The sequence below is a fragment of the Boleophthalmus pectinirostris genome, unplaced genomic scaffold (assembly GCF_026225935.1).
Source record: "Boleophthalmus pectinirostris isolate CB_2022bp ecotype Guang Dong unplaced genomic scaffold, ASM2622593v1 HiC_scaffold_9, whole genome shotgun sequence".
NCBI lineage: Eukaryota > Metazoa > Chordata > Actinopteri > Gobiiformes > Gobiidae > Boleophthalmus > Boleophthalmus pectinirostris.
Window position 1 is genome coordinate 4,057,728 of NW_026571541.1, and position 20,887 is coordinate 4,078,614.

Consider the following 20,887-nt stretch of genomic DNA (forward strand, 5'->3'; position numbering starts at 1 on the left):
GTGAATAAACGTTATTTGGAGTATGCGCGAACAATACTTTGGTTTTTGGCACCGGCAAAGAGTAAACAATCAATGGAGTGGAGGAAGAAGCTGGATGGATCATGGGGAAGTGCAGGTTTAATCCACAGTGGCTCTTAGATTCTAGATATAGTACCGGTAGTTGGTTGGTCTTTATTAGAATTGGATCTGGTGTTTTTCACCCGCATAATGGGTGCGATGTTGGTCTTAGTTTTCATTTAAGTGGCCTTAAAAAGGTCTTTAAAAAGTCTTAAATTTGGGGTAGTGAAACCTCGGGATACACTGTTTTTGCTAAATGAGGGTTTAAGCTTCTTAAAAAATACATTTTTTGTATGTAAATTGTCTCTGTATTTTGTAGGGAACTTTCGATGTTGGAGACATTGGTAGAGGTTTTTAGCTCTTGTTGCTACATTCTGTATTTTTGTACTTTGCTTCTCAACTTTTTTTGCCATTTAACTAATGTAAAACTATAAACACATACCACACGTTACAGTTGTTCAAAGCATTGTTTCCCAAAGACTGGGTTGTGACCCTCAGGTGGATCGCAGGAGATTTTTTTTTTTTGGGTCGCCTTGTCACATATGATCTGCATATAGATCTACAATATACAGCTCTGGCACACGAGGGAGCTAGTGAGTCAAAGTATCCTATCTGCCTGCCCTGAACGAGTGTTCCTGCAGCTAAAGTTGAGAAATGGTAGCCTGATTCATCAGCAGGTTTCACTTTGTAGAAACCGTCTGACCTCGCAGTGTTAGAATTTGTTTGCTCGACAGTAGGTGGGTACTTTTTTAATCATTTAACCAATCGCTGCTATTTGATTGTGACGTATGTAATGCGCCGCTAATGGGGCTAACTGGTATATTAAGCTTTTCCCAAATCCCGTAGGAAGAAGGACAATAACGTCTTTCCCCTTGATAAAATTCACCAAACATTCTCTTTCATCATCAACATCCTTGATCTCTGGAATCGTTGACAACACTGAATATATGGCCCTTCACTGATTGGCTGGTGCCCGAACTTGCACTTCCGGGGTTTTGCGAACCATCTAGTGTATTTTGATTCATGATCTAGTCGCTGGAGAGAAATTAAATTGAGCGGAGGCACTAGGTGACGCCAGCCTGCCTAGAGAAATGCAGCTTGGTTGTCCAAAAAGAAGGGTAAATGAGCAAAAAGTTGGTCCAATTCAGGATACTAATGGATGGAGACCTTTTATTGCTTGTTCAGTTACTGAATAATACTAATTGTTCAGAGACAAGATCACGCAGTCAGCAATAAAATATCCTCATGAATGTTCAATAATGGTCAAATCCACCTTTATTTTGTGATTTACGGGTAATGTTTATTGACTTGGGTCGTGAAGATTTGTGACTTTTAAAATATAGGTCCCCAGAAAAAAAAATTGGGGAAACACTGGTTTAAAGAACGTTTGTAATGATCGTGGTATCAGAATCAGTATTGAGTATCGCGTCTATTCCTTAGAATTGAAATCGAGTTTGAAGTTTTAATATCGTGACAGCGCTACCAACCTCATCAAAATCACTTTTAAGTAGGTGTGCTGTAGCCTCTCTATCGCCCTCTGCTGTTACACCACGAGGGGTATGTTCTCCAGGTCTTGGGGCAGATCTGACTCTCTGGACTCGGAGGTGTGCATCAGGGGCTTTTCCTCTGGACTGACCCCCGCTCCTCCCTCCTCCTCTTCCTCTTCCTCCTCATCCTCCTCCTCCTCTCGGATCTCTCCTAACTCCTCCCCCTCCCTCTCCTCCGCTCCCTCGGCTGTCTTCATCTCGTCCATCATCACGCTGGCGTCTCCCGCTCTCTCCATGGCGGCGGCGGCGTTGGCCCAGTACCCAGCGCTCCCGGCTATGTCCAGGTTTGAACGAGAGCTCCGCGGAATGTACACTCTCCTGCGCAGTTGGTGAACCTGGAAACGACACAGAACAAGGAAATAGATTCAGAGATGGATAAATAAAAAAGGGTCCCATATTATGCTAATTTCTAATCTACGTTACGGTATGTTGTTTTTAGATATCGTTCCACATAGATATAGAACTTTATACATAAGTAAAGTAGCCTAACTTTAATTGGCAAGTTTTATTTTCTTGGTTCGTTACAAATGTCAGACGTTTATTTACAACCACGCCCCAAATAAAGTGATAGAGAAGAGGTATATATTCGTTTATCTTGTGCCCGTGTCCCTCCAGTGCTTCGTCGGCTGTTGTTTTGCATGGTTCGGGCCCTCTCTGCTCGGTGCACGTTTCTGCACGGTTCCGCTTGGTTCAGACTCATCATTTTGCTCAGACAGTGGGGATCAGGATGGCGGCGCCTGGTATAAGTTGCTGCAGAGGCGGCAGGGGGAGCGCGAAGAGCAGCATGGGGTCTGGAAACGGACTGCGCCGAACAAGTCCAAGATTAGTCCTGGTTTAGTCCTGGTTTAGTCCTGGTTTAGTTCTGGTTCACTCCTGGGTTCACTCCTGGGTTCACTCCTGGGTTCAGTCATGATTCAGCTCTGGGTTTAGTCCTGGTTTTGTCCTGGTTTAGTCCTGGTTTAGTCCTGGTTTTGTCCTAGGTTCAGTCCTAGGTTCAGTGCTGGGTTTCAGTGCTGGGTTTCAGTGCTGGGTTTCAGTGCTGGGTTTCAGTGCTGGTTCAGTCCTGGTTCAGTCCTGGTTTAATCCTGGTTTAATCCTATTTTAATTGTGGTTTAGTCCTGGTTTCAAAACACAACATTTAGTATCATAGGCCTACAAAATATAGCCTGATTCGTCAGCCGTTTTCACTTCATGGAAACCGTTAGGATTTGTTCGCTCGTCGGTAGGCGGGTACTTTTTATCATTTAACCAATCTCTGCTATTTGGTCGTGACGTCTGTAATGCGCCGCTAACGGGGCTAACTGGTATATTAAGCTTTTCCCAAATCCCATAGGAAGAAGGGCAATAACCTCTTTCCCCTTGATAAAATTCACCAAACATTCTTTTTGTTCCGGCTTTAAATCCTCGATCTCGGGAATTGTTGCCAACACAGAATGTATGTCTCTGCACTGATTGGCTGGTGCCCGAACTTGCACTTCTGGGGTTTTTGCGAACCATCTAGTGTATTTTGATTCCTGAACTAGTCGCTGGAGAGAAATGAAATTGAGCGGAGGCACTAGGTGGCGCCAGCCTGACTATATAAAATAAAATCTTACCTATGAAATGCTGTGCCTTGCTCTTTTGTCTTCTTATTCTGCTGGTTCGCACAGCCGTATATACGCAAAAGTCCAGCATCTTCGCTCGCTGATACTGTGAAAAACTTTACCTTAGATGGCGACGGTACTAACACTCGCCAAGCAGCTGAACGTGAGATCTAATGTTCTATATCTATGATCGTTCCATCTCTAGTACACAATGCACCTTTTAATACTAAATACAAGGGAAAAAATGAAATCTGCTTTCCTCGAAATATCTGCTCTCACCTGACAGGCCAGAGTGATCACCGTGAACAGCAGACACACGATGAGCCCCCCCGCCGACCCGATGGCGATCAGACCCATCTGATTATCGATGAGGCACTCCGCTCCTGTCGTGTTCTGCTCCGCGGAGGGTGCGGAGGTCACAAAGGTCGTGTTCGCGTTGGGGCTCTCTGTGGTGGGCTCCGAGGTCGGGTTAGGAGAGGTAGAGGTTTCAGGGCGACTCGGAGACAAAAGACAGATGAACAGGAGCAGGCGGAGGGAAGGAGGGGGCAGTCCAGACAGCGCCATCTTCTGATCTGACAAAAGACGTAAAAGAGATTTGCAAAAAAAATTAATAAATACACGATACTGATCACAAGGGAAGTTACACAGTTGTACGCCTTTCATGAGAATATATCAACTTTTGATGGTTTTCAGTTTCTCATACTTCCAGATGGAGACAAAAGAAATATCCAAAGGTCAATGTCAGTGGTGGATTAAGCACACAATGTTGTTACTTAAGTAGAAGTAAAGATACATGGGCAAAAAATTATTTAAGTAGAAATAAAAGTATCACTTGAAAAAATCTACTAGTAAAAGTATTGAAGTATCTGTATAGAGGCTTTGCACCGTCACGTGACCCTATAGCAACGGTACCTACGCCGCCATGACACTGGGCACACTATGTCATTGACTTCAGCAGCATCGGAGAAACATGGGCAGGTTTTGTTGTGTATTTGGTTGTTCTAGACGCTCTGAAAGGGATAAAACGATTCGTTTCTTCACTGTTCCTCTGGAAATGACTCATCAGAGAGCACAAACAAGAGAATTATTGAAAAAAAGACACGGATTATGACTAGAGTACATAAACCATGAAGAGATTTCCTATGGTACCATCAAGACACCTGAAGTTGCATCAAGGTATTTGCTATTTAAATAGTTTCATAGCTTATTAAATGAAAGAAGCACATTTACTGAACTAAAATTTCATTAATTTATCCAGGAAAACCCGCACTAGTTTACGATTCAACAAACCCACACTGGGCTCCTGTGATCAACATGACGCACGAGTCGAAGAGTCTGTGAGCCGAACCTCGAAAGAATCGGCCATGAAAAGATCCTCGCGAACATTAGAGATTAGAGATCCGCTCACAAAAAGCAATTAATTCTAGAAGACATAGTTGTGGATAAGCAAGACAATAAAGAAAACATGGGTCCTACGACGAGTGACATGTTTATATGTGCTGGAAGATCCAGTTTCTACTGCCACTCACACTGCAAATGTTTTCTTTTTACATTTTAGTTCAGTAAATGTGCTTCTCTCATTAAATAAACTATGAAACTATTTAAATAGCAAATACCTTGATGAAAGTGACCTGAGTGTGTCTTGATGGTACCATTGGAAATCTCTTCGTGGTTTATGTTCTCTAGACATAATTCACGTCTTTTTTTCAATAATTCCCTTGTTTGATCCTGATGAGTCATTTCCAGAGGAACAGTGAAGAAATGAATTGTTTTATCCCTTTCAGAGCGTCTAGAACAACCAAATACACAACAAAACCTGCCCATGTTTCTCCGATGCTGCTGAAGTCAATGGCATAGTGTTGCCCGGTGTCATGGCAGTGTAGGTACTGTTGCTATAGGGTCACGTGACGGTGCAAAGCCTCTATTGAAGTACAAATGTACTTTAAGAATAAAAAGTAAAGTATTTAGCAGATTTTTGAGATAGAGATAGAGATTTTTAAGACAATGAATGCATGAAATGTAGTGATTTTGATTAGAAATTCGTAGGGATGTAACAATAACCAAAATATCTTGATATTGTATCGGTGGAACTCTCACAATAATATTGTGGTCCATCAAAATATACCGAATTACAATGTTTTTCACTTAAAAGTATTACGAAAGGGGAAGTGCATAGGCCATGACCCTTTACTTACTTATTTCTTTGGAATATGGCAGTAATGATTCACACTGAAGACTGGTCAAAATATTTAAAAAGGAAAAAAATATGAGTATGAGTATGTACAATTCTGTTAACGTCTCCAAAATATCACAACCATGAGAGGCAAATTCTGATAATATTGTACCATGAGATTTAAATATCCTTACATCCCTAGAAAATATCTTAGGTTAAGGGATTATGTGAAATGCTCAAAATTGGGACATTAAGATAAATGAAAGGTGCTAAAATTAAGTCTCTCCTATTTTATTTCAGCAGGTCTCAAGCCTTAAAGAAAAAGACTTTTTAGTTTTGACTGATCAAAAATGCAGTGGAGGAGAAAGTACAGATACAAGCACTCAACTGTAGTGAAGTAAAAGTTAAAAAAAAAAGTATCCACTGTAAAATGACTTAAGTACAGATACCTAAAGATTTGACTTAAGGAAACTTCAATGCACAAATATTGAACCTGATCATTTTTATTAGTGACTCAATTCTTTTTAACTATACTGTATGAGCTGTCTTCATCTGTATTAAATGATCTATAGAATATTGTGACATCATCTGAAATCTAAATTCATTTGCAAACGTAGATTTAGAAAAAAAAACCTGCATTAATCCACAAAGGAAGTTCCAAAATTGTACGCCTGTCACCGTAATTACAATATATGGACTTCAAGAAATTATAGAACAATATTTTTGTGGCTCAGCTTTTATAATATGTATATTTCCTTTTATATATAAAACAATGCAAATTCATTCTGTCAAATGGTGAGCCTTGGTGTTACTGTCATACTTTTTAGTTCAGTGCACTAGTCCATGAACCAATACTACAATACTGATACAGATACATTGTGCAGCCCTCTACAAGTATACCATCTTAAAGTTGCACTGTGTAACTTTTTGGTTGGGTCCATCACTTTCTTGTTTGTATGGATATGCCGTTGCTCTGCCTGGAATGTTCCACAGTTTGACTTGAACATTTATTCAGTCAGAGGTGGTTGTATAGCTCAAAAATAGCTAGAAAAACAGGCGATCTGACTGGTAACTTGGTTTGGTCTCCATGAAGATTTTTTATACACTTTACCAGAAAAGTTACACAATGCATCTTTAAAAGTGAATCTATATTTTTCAGGCATTTCAACATTTGAATACAAACTCACCTTGACTTGCCTGGCTGGTCTCTGTGAGAGTGTAGAGGGTTGTGAGGAGTGCAACAAACGTTTCTTCTCAGATTATTTAGGTTGTGGTTGAAACCATGCAGTCTTAGATCTAAAACAAGACACACATATATGACCCAGTTATATTTACCATTCCCCTTATCAGAACTATAAAGACTTTTCTATTGCACTACATGAAGTTGTGTGATGTTTGAATGGTAGAAACATTATAAAAACTCTTACTGGATTACTTCAAGTTAAGAACACGGCTTTTCTTTGCATATTGCAGAGCACAAAGTATACCATATCTGCTTGTGTTTTCATTGTTAAGAAATGTCTCTAGGTTTATAGCATGGTGAGTCCTGGCTTAGAACTGGTTTGTTTTTTTAGTTTTGAAGTAGACCTAGTTTAGTTCTTGCTGAGACAGTTAGTTCAGACCCAATTTAGTCCAGATTCAGACCTTTAGGCCTGGTTAGAACCAAGTTTCATTAGTTTTGAATCATGAAGTCCTGGTTTTGACTTTGTTTAGTCCTGGTGGAGACCTGTTTTTTTGTTTGGTTTTGATCAGGTTTGGTCCTGGTTTTGACCTTGTTTAGTTGTGGTTTAGTCCTGGTTTAGACCTAGTCTAGGCCTGGTTTAGTCCTGGTTCTGACCTTGTTTTGTCCTGCTGTCCAGCTATTAAGTTTAATTTCGGTTTAATCCTTGTTTTATCCTAGGAATACGTCTTTTATTGGGAGTCATTTAATCCAGTTAAAAGAAGACAATGTAAATTTCAGTCATCCTATCTATGGCTTTCAAAATGATGAAAAAAGGACTGTTGGCATTGCAGTTCAAACACAAAACTAAATATTCTGTGTTTTGAATGGCGAAAAGTCCTCAAATTGTCACCTTTAACAAGAAACAGATTATTGTCGTGGTCTAACTTCTTGACCATAAGCTTACCATGTTCCCTTTTGTGTGTTTGTCTTTTAACAGATTCAAAACCGGTCAAATTAACGGAGATCTTCTCATCTACCACGTGCTCCTCACTCTAAAACCGTACTACGCCAAACCCTACGAGATCGTGGTGGACTTGACTCACGTCGGCCCTAGCAACCGCTTCAAAACAGACTTCCTGTCCAAATGGTTTGTGGTCTTCCCCGGGTTTGCATATGAAAACGTAGCGGCTGTGTACGTTTACAACTGCAACACGTGGGTGAGGGAGTACACCAAGTATCACGAGAGGCTGCTGACCGGCTTGAAGGGGAGTAAGAAGCTGCAGTTCATCGATTCTCCGGCGAAATTGGCAGAACACATCGAGCCAGACCAACAAAAGCTCCCAGCGGCCACCCTCACGCTGGAGGAGGACCTGAAAGTGTTCCACAACGCACTCAAGCTAGCGCACAAAGACACCAAAGTTTCTATTAAGGTGAGTGAAAAACCAATGCTGCAATAATGAATCTGAAGCCTCTGCAGACTCTAAAACTCATGACTAAAGACCTTTTCTAACAAAGGTCATGGTATTATTAGATCAAAATGTCAGCAATCATTGACTTTGTTTCTAAGTATTCTCTCGAGAGGATGAATTGGAAAAAATTATCATTCGCTATTTGACTTCTAAAAACAGTGACATGGAATGGTTTCTGCTTGTCTCTTGTTGTGGCCTGGTCTGGGAAATTCCACAGTATGGCATTATAGTCATCATTCTCCATGGAGACAAGTAGGAGACGTCATTGGATTTGTGGTGAAACGATCCCATTTACAGTAATGTGTCTTTGTGTCTTTAAAATGCATTTTATTTTGGCAATAAAAATGTTGTTGTTTTTTTTTTGTCTAGTAACTCGATAAATGCAAGTTGGGTTAACTGAACTAACTCATACTGTGGAACATCAGTCAATATATCACATTGTGATATCTCCATGGAGACAAATAGGTGGCAGACACTCTACTAGAAAAACTACAAAGAGCACCTTTAGTTACTCCAGGCCTTTAGAATATACTGTATTACCATATGTTCCAGGCTATTAGGCACTCTGGATTATAAGGCGCACTGTCATTAAATGGTCTATTTTCAAACTTTTATCACAAATAAACTGCACCAGACTTTAAAGGAAACCAACAGTTGGATGGGTGAGTGGTTTTGTTTGTTTGTGGCGTTCACAGTGACTCTGGGCTTTGTTCAGTTGTGGCGTGTAGGGAGGGGGCTGTCTGGGACCAACGGATTGTCGACGTGTTCGCAGTGACTCAGTTGTTCAGTTGTGACTCAGAAAGGCACATTGGACTCGCTTTTTTGGTTTGTTCCTCTGTTCCGTTCCTCGTTGACATGGAGTGATGAGTGTGTCTGTGGGTGTTTGTCGCTGCGTGGTCGCTGTCTGCTCCGTGCGTGTTTGCATGTTTGCGTGTTCTGCGGGTGGTGCGGCTTTGTAGTTTACTGAAGTCGTGCTGGGACACCCGAGTGGATTCGTGTATGGGGCGCTCTGGATCTGGAGGCTTAAGACCACATCTAATAACCCGGAAAATACGGTATCTGAATCTACAAAATAGAGGATACTACGGGAACCTTAATTAGCCTTAGTAAAGCATAAATATAGATGTAATTCATAATGGACAAATTGTTTAAGAATGATAAATAAGAATGACTCGGGGTTAGTAACTACTTCATTAATAACCTAACTCTAATCCCTTTTTGAAGTAGTTACTGAGCTCTTAATAAATCTTTTGGTAATTATGAATTTTAGGCTTTAGGCTTTGTTAAGGCAGGAGGGTAGGGCAGTATGGTTGTTATCATAAAATGTTACTAATACTACTCTTTACTCTAATACTAGAGTCACTGGTGGAAGAAGTACTCAGTTTTGTTAGTCAAGTAAAAGGACCAAAAAAGGACCCAAAAAATGCTCAAGTAAAAGTATCACATGAAAAATCTACTTAGTATTAAAATATTAAAGTATTAAAGCACTAATTTAAAAAGTAAAAGTATTTCACTTAATTTTATTATTATAGTATTTTATTTTGAGATCTAATAAAGCTTAAAATTTCATGATTTTAATAAAGATTTGTGTGGAATTGTTTAACAGAAACAATTGAATCAATGTTTTTTTTTTCACTAGCTGTTTTTATTTGTATATTTGTGTTTGCTCAAACTACAAATGTGTTAAAATTACACCTTCAGCCTTTTCAGCAGGACTCAAAGTACAATAAAAAATACTTTTACTTTGTTCTGTTCAAAATGTAGTAGAGTAGAAAGTACAGATACCTGCTCTCAAGTGTAGTGAAGTAAAAGTAAATAGTAAGTATCCACTGTAAAATCTACTGCAGTAAAGTACAGATACCTAAAATTTATACTTAAATACAGTACTTTACTACTACTTTCTTACGTTCCACCACTGACTAGAATATGATATTGATACAAAACAAAGTCTAGGCTTCGTTTGCTTCATTTTCAGCATGATCGTAGTCAGTCTCTTAATTCTAACTGTCTCCTCTCGTCTCAGGTGGGCTCCACAGCGGTCCAGGTGACTTCAGCCGAGCGCACCCGTGTCCTGGGGCAGCCCGTGTTTCTGAACGACGTGTACTACGCCTCGGAGATAGAGGAGATCTGTTTGGTGGACGAGAGCCAGTTCACCCTGACCATGGCCAACCAGGGCACGCCTCTGACCTTCATGCACCAGGAGTGTGACGCCATAGTCCAGTCCATAATCCACATCCGGACGCGCTGGGAACTGTCTCAGCCCGACTCCATACCGCAGCACACAAAGATCAGACCCAAAGACGTGCCCGGGACCCTGCTCAACATCGCACTGCTCAACCTGGGCAGCTCCGACCCCAGCCTCAGGTCAGTGTGGGCTACAGACTTCTGTTTTAAATGGAGTAAGTGTAAGTATTAGAACAAGCTGTTTTTTACAGTCAAGAACATGCACCTGCCTCTTTACCTTAAGTGCCTTCATGGTCATCAAAGTTTTTAGGTTTCACATTTACACCATGAAGCCAGCAGATGTAAAGGTTGTTACTATTAGAAGTCCACTACTCTATTTTTCAGAGTATAAGTCGCACCAGCCAAAAAAATGTGTAATGAAGAAAAAAAAACAAAAACATATAAGTCTGACTTTTTGGGGGAAATGTATTTTATAAAATCAGACCAGGAACTGACATTTCCTGTGTAAAGTGAAGTTGTAGTAAAAACAATAGAAGAGAGAAGAACAGACTGTTAACGTCACATATGAACAGTTCTTCAGATAAACTATAACATAAACAACAGAACAGAACAAGTTTACCAAACTCTCCATCTCAATCCACATCACTAAATCCATTCAATTCTTCATCCCCGTTGGCACTTCTGAGCCCTTGGCCTCGACCTCCAGAGGTAAACAGAGCATCGCTTCCTCTTCTGTGTCGCTGTCAGACTCGGCATCAGTTCCAGTTAGAATTATTCGGGTCTTTCTGAATCCCGACAGGATGGTTTCAGTGTCACTGAAGTCCAGGCTTTGTCCATCCATCCAGTTACTACAGGAAAGTTTCATGGTGCATCCTCCTGGTGTCACAAGTTTCTCTCTCACTCCAAACTTTCTTTCTGCTGCTCGATTACCGTTTTCAGATGCAGATTTCACTACTTGCAGCTTGTAATCTGCAAAGTATGATTTTGTTTTTGGGGGCATTTATGTTCTATCTTCTCAGTCGTCTTTATATCATAAGTTTGTTTCATTTTAAATACAGATGTAATGGTGCAATTGACTGACATGATCCAGACAGGACAGAGGCTCTTTCTGCAGGAGACATGCGCAGTAGAGTCAAGTGACAGTGGTACAGGAGGAACAGGAGCAGCAGATACTCACACACAAGACTAGAGCCTCTCGCCGCTTCAGTGTGAACATTTTAATATAGAAGTCACAAGAAACACCCAAACCATGAAAAAAAGTCTGACTTATAGTCCAAAAAATATGGTATATACCTTTTTGGTTGTAGGTCCGTCACCTGCTTGTTTCTATGGAGATGTCATTGCTCTGCCTGGAATGTTCCACAGTGTGACATTAAACACTGTACTTATACTAATACTAATACTTTACATTTATTCAATTACAGCTGGTTTTATAGCTCAAAAATCCCTAGAAAAACAAACATTCTGACTGTGAGCGGAGTCGCCTCTCCACAGATCTGACTTGTAACTTGGTCTGGTTTGGTCTCCGTGAAGATAGAAAGGTTTAATTCCACACTGTGAAACATTACATTCCACACAAAACAATAACAAGAAAAGAAGAATTTGACAGGCCCTCCTTCAGAAAAGTTACACAATGCACATTTAAAGCTCCTGTATTGCACAAAATTCACTTTTTGTTGTGGTTTGTTTCATTCACGCGTTTGAGTAATCCTTTTATTAGTCTGTCTACATCTCTAAAGCTCAAAATCTTCTCTTCCACCTTGTGATGTCATGAAGTAGCAGTTTTCAAGTAAACCGCTACCTTTTTACAACAGTATATCATGGATCAGAAAATAGTGCAATAGCGTAATAGTGTAATTTTCAAATACAAATATCTTAGAGTACAAATATCTTTTCATAGCCACTGGGTCGTTCTGCGTATAACCATCCAATAAACGATTCAATTGTTTTACACAAGTATTTTAAGTGCCCCTTATTAAACCTCTCGGTGTATAATCTGCTGTGCGCTCTGACCTGTGCATAAAATAAACCTCTATTTAACTCCACTCTTCCTCCTCATCTTTACATTGCCACAGGGTCTGTTTACATCAGATTAACAAATATTCTTCGCGTATAGATTCTGTAAAGATTCAATTTTTTTACACAAGAATTATTCATTTCTCTCTTTATATAACATGTATAAACTGTTGAGCACTCTGACCTCTCATAAGACTGTATTTAACTCCACTACTCTTCATCTTTGCGTAACCACGGGGTCATACTTTCAATAAATCTCCTTTTCTTTTACCGTAGTATATTAAATTTCTCTTATTATTCCTCCCTGTGCGCTCTGACCTATACGTAACATAACGCTCCATTAACTCCAATAGTCTTCATCTTTATGTAGCCACTGTTTCATTCTGCATACTGCCGGGTTTCAGATGACCTCACTTTCTATAGTCCAATAACATTTAATACAGATGGGGGCAAGTAAAATGAATATGGTTGAAGTGTTGATTTTTGTTGTAATTCGAGACGCTAATGGGTTTAGTCACTAATAGAAATAATCAGGTTCAGCATTTGTGAATTTACCTTTTGGATGTTTCAGGGCAGAGTACAATGTAATCAGTAGGGAACTTTAGCTCTTGCATTATAGAATCTGAAAACCTCCAATATTCTGTGTTTTTTGGACTATAAAGTGCACCGGATTATAAGGCACATTAAGAAACAAACGGACAGGACGTGAGACTGATCCTTATCCCAGGCGTCCACGATCCATCGGCAGATCGTGGTGTAATTCGCCTGGTGTTGTCTCCCTGTCTTGGTGAATGTGGATTATGAATGTGAAAGTGGGTGGATTATTTTAGTTTTTTATTTCCTACAAGGACGACTCAAATATACATGGAGTAATAATGTGTTTAATGCTGCTTTGTGCACATTTGTTTATGTTTTACAGAAACAAAACTTAAAAGCCACATGACTAATTTGCATAAATTATAAGATCTGAAAAAATAAGATTTTTGTGTCCTGATGCGGTTCAGCTTCTGTCGGACTAAAGGACACAACTGCGCGAGGCTACTGACTACAGTAGCCGTAATGCTCCAATAATCCACCAAGCAGATTGTCGTAGTCGTACTGAAACATTCTCACAGATTTTTGAGCACCGTGTACCACATAAAATTGGTTTGAGGTCAGTAAACTCAACCACAATTAATACATAAGGTGCACTGTTGATTTTTGAGAAAATAAAATATTTTAAGTGCACCTTATAGTCCGAAAAATACGATAATTTCAATGCATTTCTTTTTCTTTCACATAAGTGTATTACATTTCTCCTCTTGTTTGTCCCTGTGCAGATCAGCGGCGTATAACCTCCTGTGCGCTCTGACGTGTACGTTTAACCTGAAGATCGAGGGCCAGCTGCTGGAGACCTCAGGCCTCTGTATCCCCGCCAACAACACGCTCTTCATCGTGTCCATCAGCAAAACTCTCGCCGCCAACGAACCCCACCTCACACTGGAGTTTCTGGAGGAGTGCATCTCCGGATTCAGCAAATCAAGTAATGTTCTTTAGATTTAAAGGTGCACTATGTAACTTTTAGCATCCGTCACCTGCTTGTTTCTATGGAGATGTCATGGCTCTGCCTGGAAGGTTCCACAATATGACATTAAACAGCTCTACTTTTACATTTACTCAATTACAGATGGTTTTATAGCTCAAAACTATCTGTAAAAACAGAATTCTGACTGTGAGCGTGGTCGCCTCTCCACAGATCTGATCTGTAACTTGGTCTGGTTTGGTCTTCATGAAGATAAAAGGGTTTAATGCCATACTGTGAAACATTCCAGACAAAGCAAAAATATCTCAAAGACGAAAAGCATTTGACTCACCCTCCACTAGAAAAGTTACACAATGCACCTTTAAATTACAGAATTACATAATACATTATTTCAAAATCAGGCCTACATATCAGCCCAAAAATATTTCCTGAGTTTATTGCCCTTGGTTACTTTAGATTCTAAGCAATCAGTTTCAACATCTACCATGAAAAAAGCCATATCAGTTGACTGGTTGAATTAACGCTATCTATTACAGGGCAGTAGACGGGGGTCCCAGGGTTTTAGTGGCCCAGAATTGGACCCTCCTCTTATCCAAGATATAAGATATTAGGGGGGGGGGCATGTGATACTTCTTGCCCGGATCCCCAAATTCCTGTGAACTATAACATTCACTGCTGTCCATATTTCCAGGTATCGAGCTGAAGCACTTGTGTCTGGAGTACATGACGCCGTGGCTGCTCAACCTGGTGCGCTTCTGCAAACACACGGACGACGCCAAACGCCAACGAGTCACCGCCATTTTGGACAAACTCATCACCATGACGATCAACGAGAAGCAGATGTACCCCTCCATCCAGGCCAAGATCTGGGGCAGCCTGGGACAGGTCAGACCACGAGATCTATGAGGATTTTACCACATCAGTTGTTTTGCTGTTTTGCTGTCAGAAGTCTCATAATAATATCGTGGACTATCACAAAATATCGAATTACAAGTTCCTTTGTTTAAATGCATGGTTTTATAGGAGCAGTAGCTTATAAACATAGGGAACTACATATCCCATGATTCATTTCAGTCCAAACAATATGAAGAAATATGTTTTTTACTTGAATTCTTGGGATTATGATGGAAATAATTCACACTAAAATCTTGTGAAGGTATTTTAAAAGCACAAAAGTGTTCCATCTACAATTATATCAGCCTCTCCAAAATATCGCAGTAAATATCGTATCGTGAGATGCATATCGTGATAATATCGTACTGAGGGAGTTGGATATCGTTACGTCCCTTTTGTTTTTGCATGAAATCGTGTGCAGGTGTCGTCTTGTGAATGTCAGATACTTAGAGATCAGTGGTGGATGAAGTACTCTGTTTTGTTTAGTAAAAGTACAAATACAGGGGCAGAAGGTTACTCAAGTAAAAGTAAAAGATTGCCTGAAAAAATCTCCTTATGTAAAAGTATTAAAGTACCTGTTTAAAATGTACTTAAAGAGTAAAAAGTTTAAGTTTTTTTTTAGAACAATTAACGGATGAAATGTAGACCTAGAATGTAGAAATGTAGAACAAGAATTTAGCTGATTTCAATTGACTTCTTAATTTTTCTAACCGTTTTTTTTGTTTATTTGGTTTGCGCAGAATTGGAGCATTAACTCAAATGAAATGTGCTTTAAAAAAAAAAGTCTCAGCCATTTCAGCAGGTCTCAAACCGTAAAGAAACGTACTTTTACTTTTCAGTCCAGATCTAAAATGTTGTGGAGTAGAACGTACTGATACCTGGTCTCACATGAAGTAAAAAGTATCGACTGTAAAACTGACCTGAAGTAAACTATAGATACCTAAAAAGTGTACTTAAGTATTGTACTTTAACTTTTGTACTTCTACCACTGATAGAGATACAAGATAGGATCAAGAATTTCTTTAGTCGACTCCAGGCCTGATCTAGTTCCACTGTAAACACAGCAGTTCACAAAGTGCAGCTCCCTCTTCTGTTCGGGTTTGTCATGCGTTTGATTGCCTGTGCTTGTCCCTCAGATCACAGACCTTCTGGACGTGGTGCTGGACAGTTTCATTAAGACGAGCGCCACTGGAGGTCTGGGCTCCATCAAAGCCGAGGTCATGGCCGACACTGCAGTGGCTCTGGCGTCCGGCAACGTCAAACTGGTGTCCAGCAAGGTCAGAATACACACAGGGCTGTCTGGACGGAACCTAGATATCTGTGGTGACTTTTCTGGTGTAGGGCCCGTCAAATGCTTTTTTTGAGGTACGTGAAATGTTCCACGGTGTGACATTAAACAACTCTACCTTATATTTATCCCAACAAATCAAGTTAGAATTAGAAAAACATAAAAACCTGTCATATGCACTTTAAAAAGAGCTAATATGTTTCATTTAAAGGTGCACTGAGTAACGTTTCTGTTGGAGGGGCTGTTACCTGTCATTGCTCTGCTTGTAAGGTTCCGCAGTGTGACATTAAACAGCTCTACTTTACATTTATTCATTTACAGGTGGTTTTAGAGCTCAAAAATACCTAGAAAACATGTATTCAGGTTTAATACCTTACTGTGAAACATTCCAAACAAAGCAATAACATCTCCAGAGAGAAAAGCATTTGATGGAGCCTCTACCAGAAAAGTTACACAATGCATCTTTAATATACACTGCACAAAACTACCACATTAAAGTAGGACTAAACACCCACATTTTGCCCACAACCGCACACTGCAATGGTTAAAGTGGGAAGTAGTTGGAAAATGGTGAGGGAGGAGGAGGTGGACTGAAGGTAAAAGGAACAGTACGATTGGTCTGTCAGGGATCCACTGGAGGCAGCACACTCTCTGTTTTGGCTGTTTTTGAACGCAAAGCTGCTCATTTGCAAAAAAATAAAATAAATACTAGAAACAACAGCAGATAATGCTATTAAAACACCACATACACTGTAGTGGCAAAAAAGTAGATTTAGTGTTTAGTTCCACTTCAATTTCATTGCAACACTCCAGCAAACAGCTTATTACTTATATGTAATGTCTAATCCTGCGTACATTGTAATCATGTTTCCTCATTATTTGTGAATTGCAAGAAAGTAAATGTGATAAGAACAAAGTCCAAGTGTAGTATATATGGGTTCCCAAGCCATGAATAAACTTCTAACTCCACCTACAGGGTCATGATAACCTTCACTTTGACATGCTTTAATATGGCACTCTATGATCAGATTTGTAACAAAGATATTTTATATTATATATTATAAATAGACGTAAGCTTATTTTATAACATTCATTTCAGAAATTACTACCTTTTAAATACTTAAAATGATTTGTATTAGGGATATTTAAATTATAATTAAATTAAAATCAGATATCTGTTGGCCTTTTCCTGGCCTGTGTATAAAAATAGACTGTCCCCTCGTTTGCATAAAGACTCATTACTGAGGGCTCATTTAAGGTCAGCAGTGTGGGCATTATTCTGAAAGTGTGTACTATATGTTCCATTGCAACAGCGGAAAATAAATTATGCAATGAACATTTGTGATGAGACAACAGTGTTTCACCAGAACTTCCCACGCGGTCAGAGTTTCTTTAACACACAGGCTCACCTAATGACATTTGTCAAGAGCTAAGAATGAAATATTCCAAAATTTCTACTGTATATAGTAGATTCTGTGCTGGGCCCTTTTGTTTAAATATCCAAGGATTTAAGTGGACCACTATAATATTATATTGTTGGTTTTGCATTAAAATGTCACATTTTGTTATTAAAAATGTATGATTCTTAAAACACAACCCTTAAACAATATGAATGAGTGTTACAAGGCATGGTGCTAGTTTTCAGACTAGTCCGATATATAACTCACTGTTATGTCCTATATTATGGTATCCTTTCATTTGTACATAAAGTGTACAACAGTCAGTCACAGGAGAAATGCTGGTGCCAGGTTATAGTATAAACCATCATTTACTCCTGTAGTCCCTGAGCAGGCTGGAAATACATATTAAATGTATACAGATAAATTCATCACAAATGAATATAAACAGACTTTACACAAGGTCACATCATTCAAACACTATTCTAAAAAAAAACTCACTCATATATGCACAAACATTCAATAACCCTGATTATTGTTTGTACAGGAGATATCAGTATAACATTTGTAGTAAAATCAATTCACTTTTCTCTTCTGTAAATAATAAGAACAAATGTTCTCAGATATAACAAAAGCACGATGTACTCAGTGTTGCATCCTAGTACATCTTAAAGTTCCTGGGCCCACTTACACTGCTCACTTTACCAAAACAATTGTATCTAAGATTTGGTTAAGAAAATGTCACTGCATTTTACTTCCTTATTGTGAAGCATGATATAACTCTGGCAATTTCATAACTGTTACCTAGCAACCAAGTAGTACACTGGGTTCAAACTAATAAAATATATACAGCATTTAATATTTCACAAATAAATAAAATAGGAAAACACTTTATTTTGTTGAAATTTCATTTCAAGATTTTGTAAAAATGTGTTTAAGCATAAATTAAATTGTTCCTAACTTTTGAATAACATTATCAGTCTCGAACTCTTAAAAATCACACTTTTCACTTCCTGTAATTCTAACATATTTTTCAGCTTTTCTTGCCTAATTGATTTCTAATTGGTAATAAACTATAATTTACATTTACAACAGGCATTATCCCACCAAATCAAGTGAAAATTTGAGAATCATCAAAACATGCCGTACGCACTTAAACTCAATAGTAGTAATGATTTAGTACTTACGAGTAGTGCAGAAGGGTCTTGGTGCTGCTCTCTGGTCGGTCGCTGTCTAAACAAGCACACAGAGGCTCAATAGAAACGCAGGCCCTGGCTCCGATTATAACTCCCAGTCTGAATACAGGCCTTTGTTATGGGACAGAGCAGTGAAGGAGCTAAGAGCCAAGCTTGTCTGACCCCCTGTACGAGAAGATGGAGCAGCATTTTATAGTAATCATTCTGCATAAGACTTTTATAGAGTTTTTTTTATAATACTCAAAGACGGTTCACGCAGTTTAAAATAGATAGAAACACAAATGAAATGAAATGAAAGGGGCAGTAGGTGCAAGAGAAGATGCAGTTTGTGGTTTTTTGTTTCTCACACACTGCTCTGTTCAGTAAAGCCTTCAGGTCATGCTAGGGGAGTTCTAAATATATGTGTACGGCAGAATGTTCAGTAGTTGTGACAGTGACGCAATGCACACATTAGTAAACTGCTGCTTTTCAGATGACATGACAATAATAGTTAATACAGATGGAGGGGGGCCGCTAAAGGAAATGCAGTTAAAATGTTTTTTGTTAGAACACAGCAAGTTAATGGGTTTAGTCACAGATAGAAAATATTACATTAAAGATTGTGAATAAACTTTTTGGATATTTCATGACAAAGTACAAAGTAGGGAAATCTGTCTCTTACCCCCCATCTGGGCATATGACATTAGATTCTAGAATGTGAAAACCACCAGTTTATATTAGAGGGGGGCCCATGTAAGTCTTCTTGCCCCAGACCCCCAGATTTCTGTCGACAGGCCTGTATGTATGTATATATGCAATATAAATGTTTTTTGTTTTGTTGTTTTTTTTTACTTATTCTTATTAAATAATTTTGGTGCAAGCCACATAATTATGAAACAGCAGTAAAGCTGCAATACAAGTAAAATGACAATAAAGTTACAGTGTAGATACAGTCATACACATTGTCTCCTCATTTATCATTTATAATATACACTACACACACACTACAACATAACAGAAAAAAATCCTACAAAAGATAGTCATCCTTTTGACATATAGGCCTGAATTGAAGACCATTTGTCCATGAATAAATCTGTCTTATTTTGTAACCTTGCAGTTATTTGCTCCATATGATACACATCCTTTATTTTATTTTTCCACTGGGTCAATGTGGGGGGCAGCAGCCTGAGCCAGGAGACCGTATCATTTTTTTGGCAATTAAAAGTAAAATTTTTAGCAAATGAAAATGGCTATTTGCTCTTAAGTCATTTGGAAAAATTCCCAACAGCACAATACATGACTCTAATATAATTTTGATCCCCAAACAGTTTTCAATTTCACATTGCACGTCCCTCCAAAATGTTGTCAGTTTAGGACAATCCCAGAATATATGGGAATGATCCCCCACCAGACCACAGCCCCTCCAACATTTATCTGAGGTTCCACCAAACTGACATGTAATAAAAGCAGTTCTAAAGAATCTAATTTTAGTTTTCCATTCAAATTCACTTAGTACTGGGCTGTTTGTGATTTTATATCCCTCTCGAGGTGTCCGATCCCAATCCTCATCCTTAATTATTATGTTCATTTCTAATTCCCATTTCTCCTTAATATGTACAATATAAATGGTTTTAATGAACACATTTTCAGGAGCCTGTGATCAATACAAGTGTTCATGGTTTTGTTCAGATTAAAGTCTAATTTGAGTAAGTGAGCTTCAGACACAGCAGTGCCTACAGCTGGCAGCACACCCCCAGGGAATGTTGATGACATCACCTGTAAAGTATCAGTATTTTAGATTAAAATCCTCAATGCATGCATGAAATGGTTTTCACTTCACAGCTGTGCCAAAAGTGCAAAGCAGATATGAAAGAACTTTGTGTTTAGTTTTTTTATAATAAGACAAATTGTAAAAAGTTAAGTAAATTATTGTGCTGACGTGTTTCGGCAGTAGCACTTCCGTCTTTGTCAGAGGTCAAACAAAGCTTCTATATAATAAGACAAAATTAATTTTCTAAATATAGTTATCAAAGCAAAGGCTGGCCAGCCAGGCTGGCGCCACCTAGTGCCTTCGCTCAGTTTAATTTCTCTTGAGCAACTAGGTCAGGAATCAGAATGCACTAGACGGTTTGGAAGAACCCTGGAAGTTGTAGACCGAGCACCGGCCAACATTCTATATTGGCAATGATTCTCGAGATCGAGGATTTAAAGCTAGAACACGTTTAGTGAATTTTATCAAGGGGAAAGACGTTATTGCCCTTCTTCCTATGGGATCTGGCACATTACATACGTCACGACCAAACAGCAGCAATTGGTTAAATAAAAAAGTACCAGCCTCCCGTCGAACAAACAAAATGCTGTGAGATCAGACGGTTTCCACGAAGTGAAATCGGCTCATAAATTAGGCTAAAGGCTGGCTA

General features: G+C 39.1%; 2 protein-coding genes across 7 annotated transcripts in view; one reads left to right on the forward strand and one right to left on the reverse strand.

Moving 5' to 3' along the window:
- nf1a (neurofibromin 1a) overlaps window positions 1-20,887 on the forward strand; it is a 125,368-nt gene that overhangs the window by 89,843 nt on the left and 14,638 nt on the right. For all 4 annotated transcript variants that reach the window (XM_055148100.1, XM_055148102.1, XM_055148101.1 and 1 more), the window contains 5 exons: window positions 7,520-7,952; window positions 10,015-10,355; window positions 13,511-13,713; window positions 14,405-14,598; window positions 15,744-15,884. In XM_055148100.1, coding sequence (XP_055004075.1) covers window positions 7,520-7,952; window positions 10,015-10,355; window positions 13,511-13,713; window positions 14,405-14,598; window positions 15,744-15,884 — 1,312 coding nt within the window. The remainder of the gene's footprint in view (window positions 1-7,519; window positions 7,953-10,014; window positions 10,356-13,510; window positions 13,714-14,404; window positions 14,599-15,743; window positions 15,885-20,887) is intronic.
- Window positions 553-18,902, reverse strand: LOC129407308 (cyclin-dependent kinase 11A-like). Of its 3 annotated transcripts, none has more exons than XM_055148106.1 (4): window positions 18,480-18,902; window positions 6,548-6,656; window positions 3,467-3,754; window positions 553-1,939 (listed from the first exon to the last, which is right to left on the reverse strand). In XM_055148106.1, the coding sequence occupies exons 3-4, from the start codon at window positions 3,749-3,751 to the stop codon at window positions 1,601-1,603; spliced, it is 624 nt and encodes a 207-aa protein (XP_055004081.1). In that variant the 5' UTR covers window positions 3,752-3,754; window positions 6,548-6,656; window positions 18,480-18,902; the 3' UTR covers window positions 553-1,600. The 3 variants fall into 3 exon arrangements, with proteins under 3 accessions (XP_055004081.1, XP_055004079.1, XP_055004080.1); XM_055148104.1 differs by having other exon boundaries at window positions 3,467-3,759; XM_055148105.1 differs by lacking the exon at window positions 18,480-18,902 and adding an exon at window positions 11,469-11,683 and having other exon boundaries at window positions 3,467-3,759.